Source organism: Camelina sativa, chromosome 5 (genome assembly GCF_000633955.1).
Source record: "Camelina sativa cultivar DH55 chromosome 5, Cs, whole genome shotgun sequence".
NCBI classification, from domain to species: domain Eukaryota; kingdom Viridiplantae; phylum Streptophyta; class Magnoliopsida; order Brassicales; family Brassicaceae; genus Camelina; species Camelina sativa.
In genome coordinates, this window is record NC_025689.1 from 29,957,003 (window position 1) to 29,957,902 (window position 900).

General features: G+C 31.9%; 1 protein-coding gene across 1 annotated transcript in view; it reads left to right on the plus strand.

Annotated features, from left to right (window-relative positions):
* LOC104789704 overlaps positions 617-900 on the plus strand; it is a 3,644-nt gene continuing 3,360 nt past the window's right edge. The window contains exon 1 of the mRNA XM_019245484.1: positions 617-900. Coding sequence (XP_019101029.1) covers positions 710-900 — 191 coding nt within the window. The 5' untranslated portion in view covers positions 617-709.

The window sequence follows — 900 nt, forward strand, 5'->3', positions numbered from 1 at the left end:
CTAAACTTATTTGAACTGGCGGATTTGCATTTATTTCCATTAAATTTTGTAAGAATTTTTTTTTTAAAGCAACATATATTGACTTTTTCCTTTTTTTTGTTTTTGTTAAATACATATTTAATGACTTTGATTTTAGAATCCATTTAAAGAAAAGTAATGAGTCATACGATAAGTGGAATTTATGTTCGTTATGATATAATCAAAATATAATTTGTATGTTCAAAAGTTGTAAGGATATTAGCTAATCAAATTACAAAGCCAGCTAATCAAATTATATAGTCACTAAATTTCAGCTATTCAGTTCTACTAAATAACCAGTTTTGGAAATTTCAAGAGAAATCACCATCAATTATGCATGAAAAGCTGCCAAATTCAGTTTCCTATATGTATTTTTTTTTTGGTAGAACAGATTCAATTTCCTATTTGATTTCCACTGTCACCATTTACATCTTATATAAAGTTCTTTCTTTTTTTCGACGACAAGAAAATTCCATGGTTTCAACCCCAAAATTTTATATTTTGACCCTAAAGAAAAAAAGAGAGAACTCAACAGAATGAATTATAAATGGAATTGTCTCCACTTGTAAAAGCGGTATCGTATATCTTGCCCTTAAAGCAAAGAACTTGTCTCTCCTTCTCCATTCACTCCTCTATTGGAACATCAACACAAAGCCCACAATTCTCTCTGCCTCTCTCTCTCTCTCTCTCGATGAAGAACCAAAAGGATCAAAACTCATCATTGCCATCTTCATCACCATCTCTAACAGCAAAGCTTCTCAATGCTCAATACCATCACTTCCTCAATCTCCTTTCGTATTCCCTTATCCTCTGTTGTGGAATAATCATTGGCATCCTTCTGCATTCATCTCTACAAGACTTCTCTTCTACGTCTTCACTCAG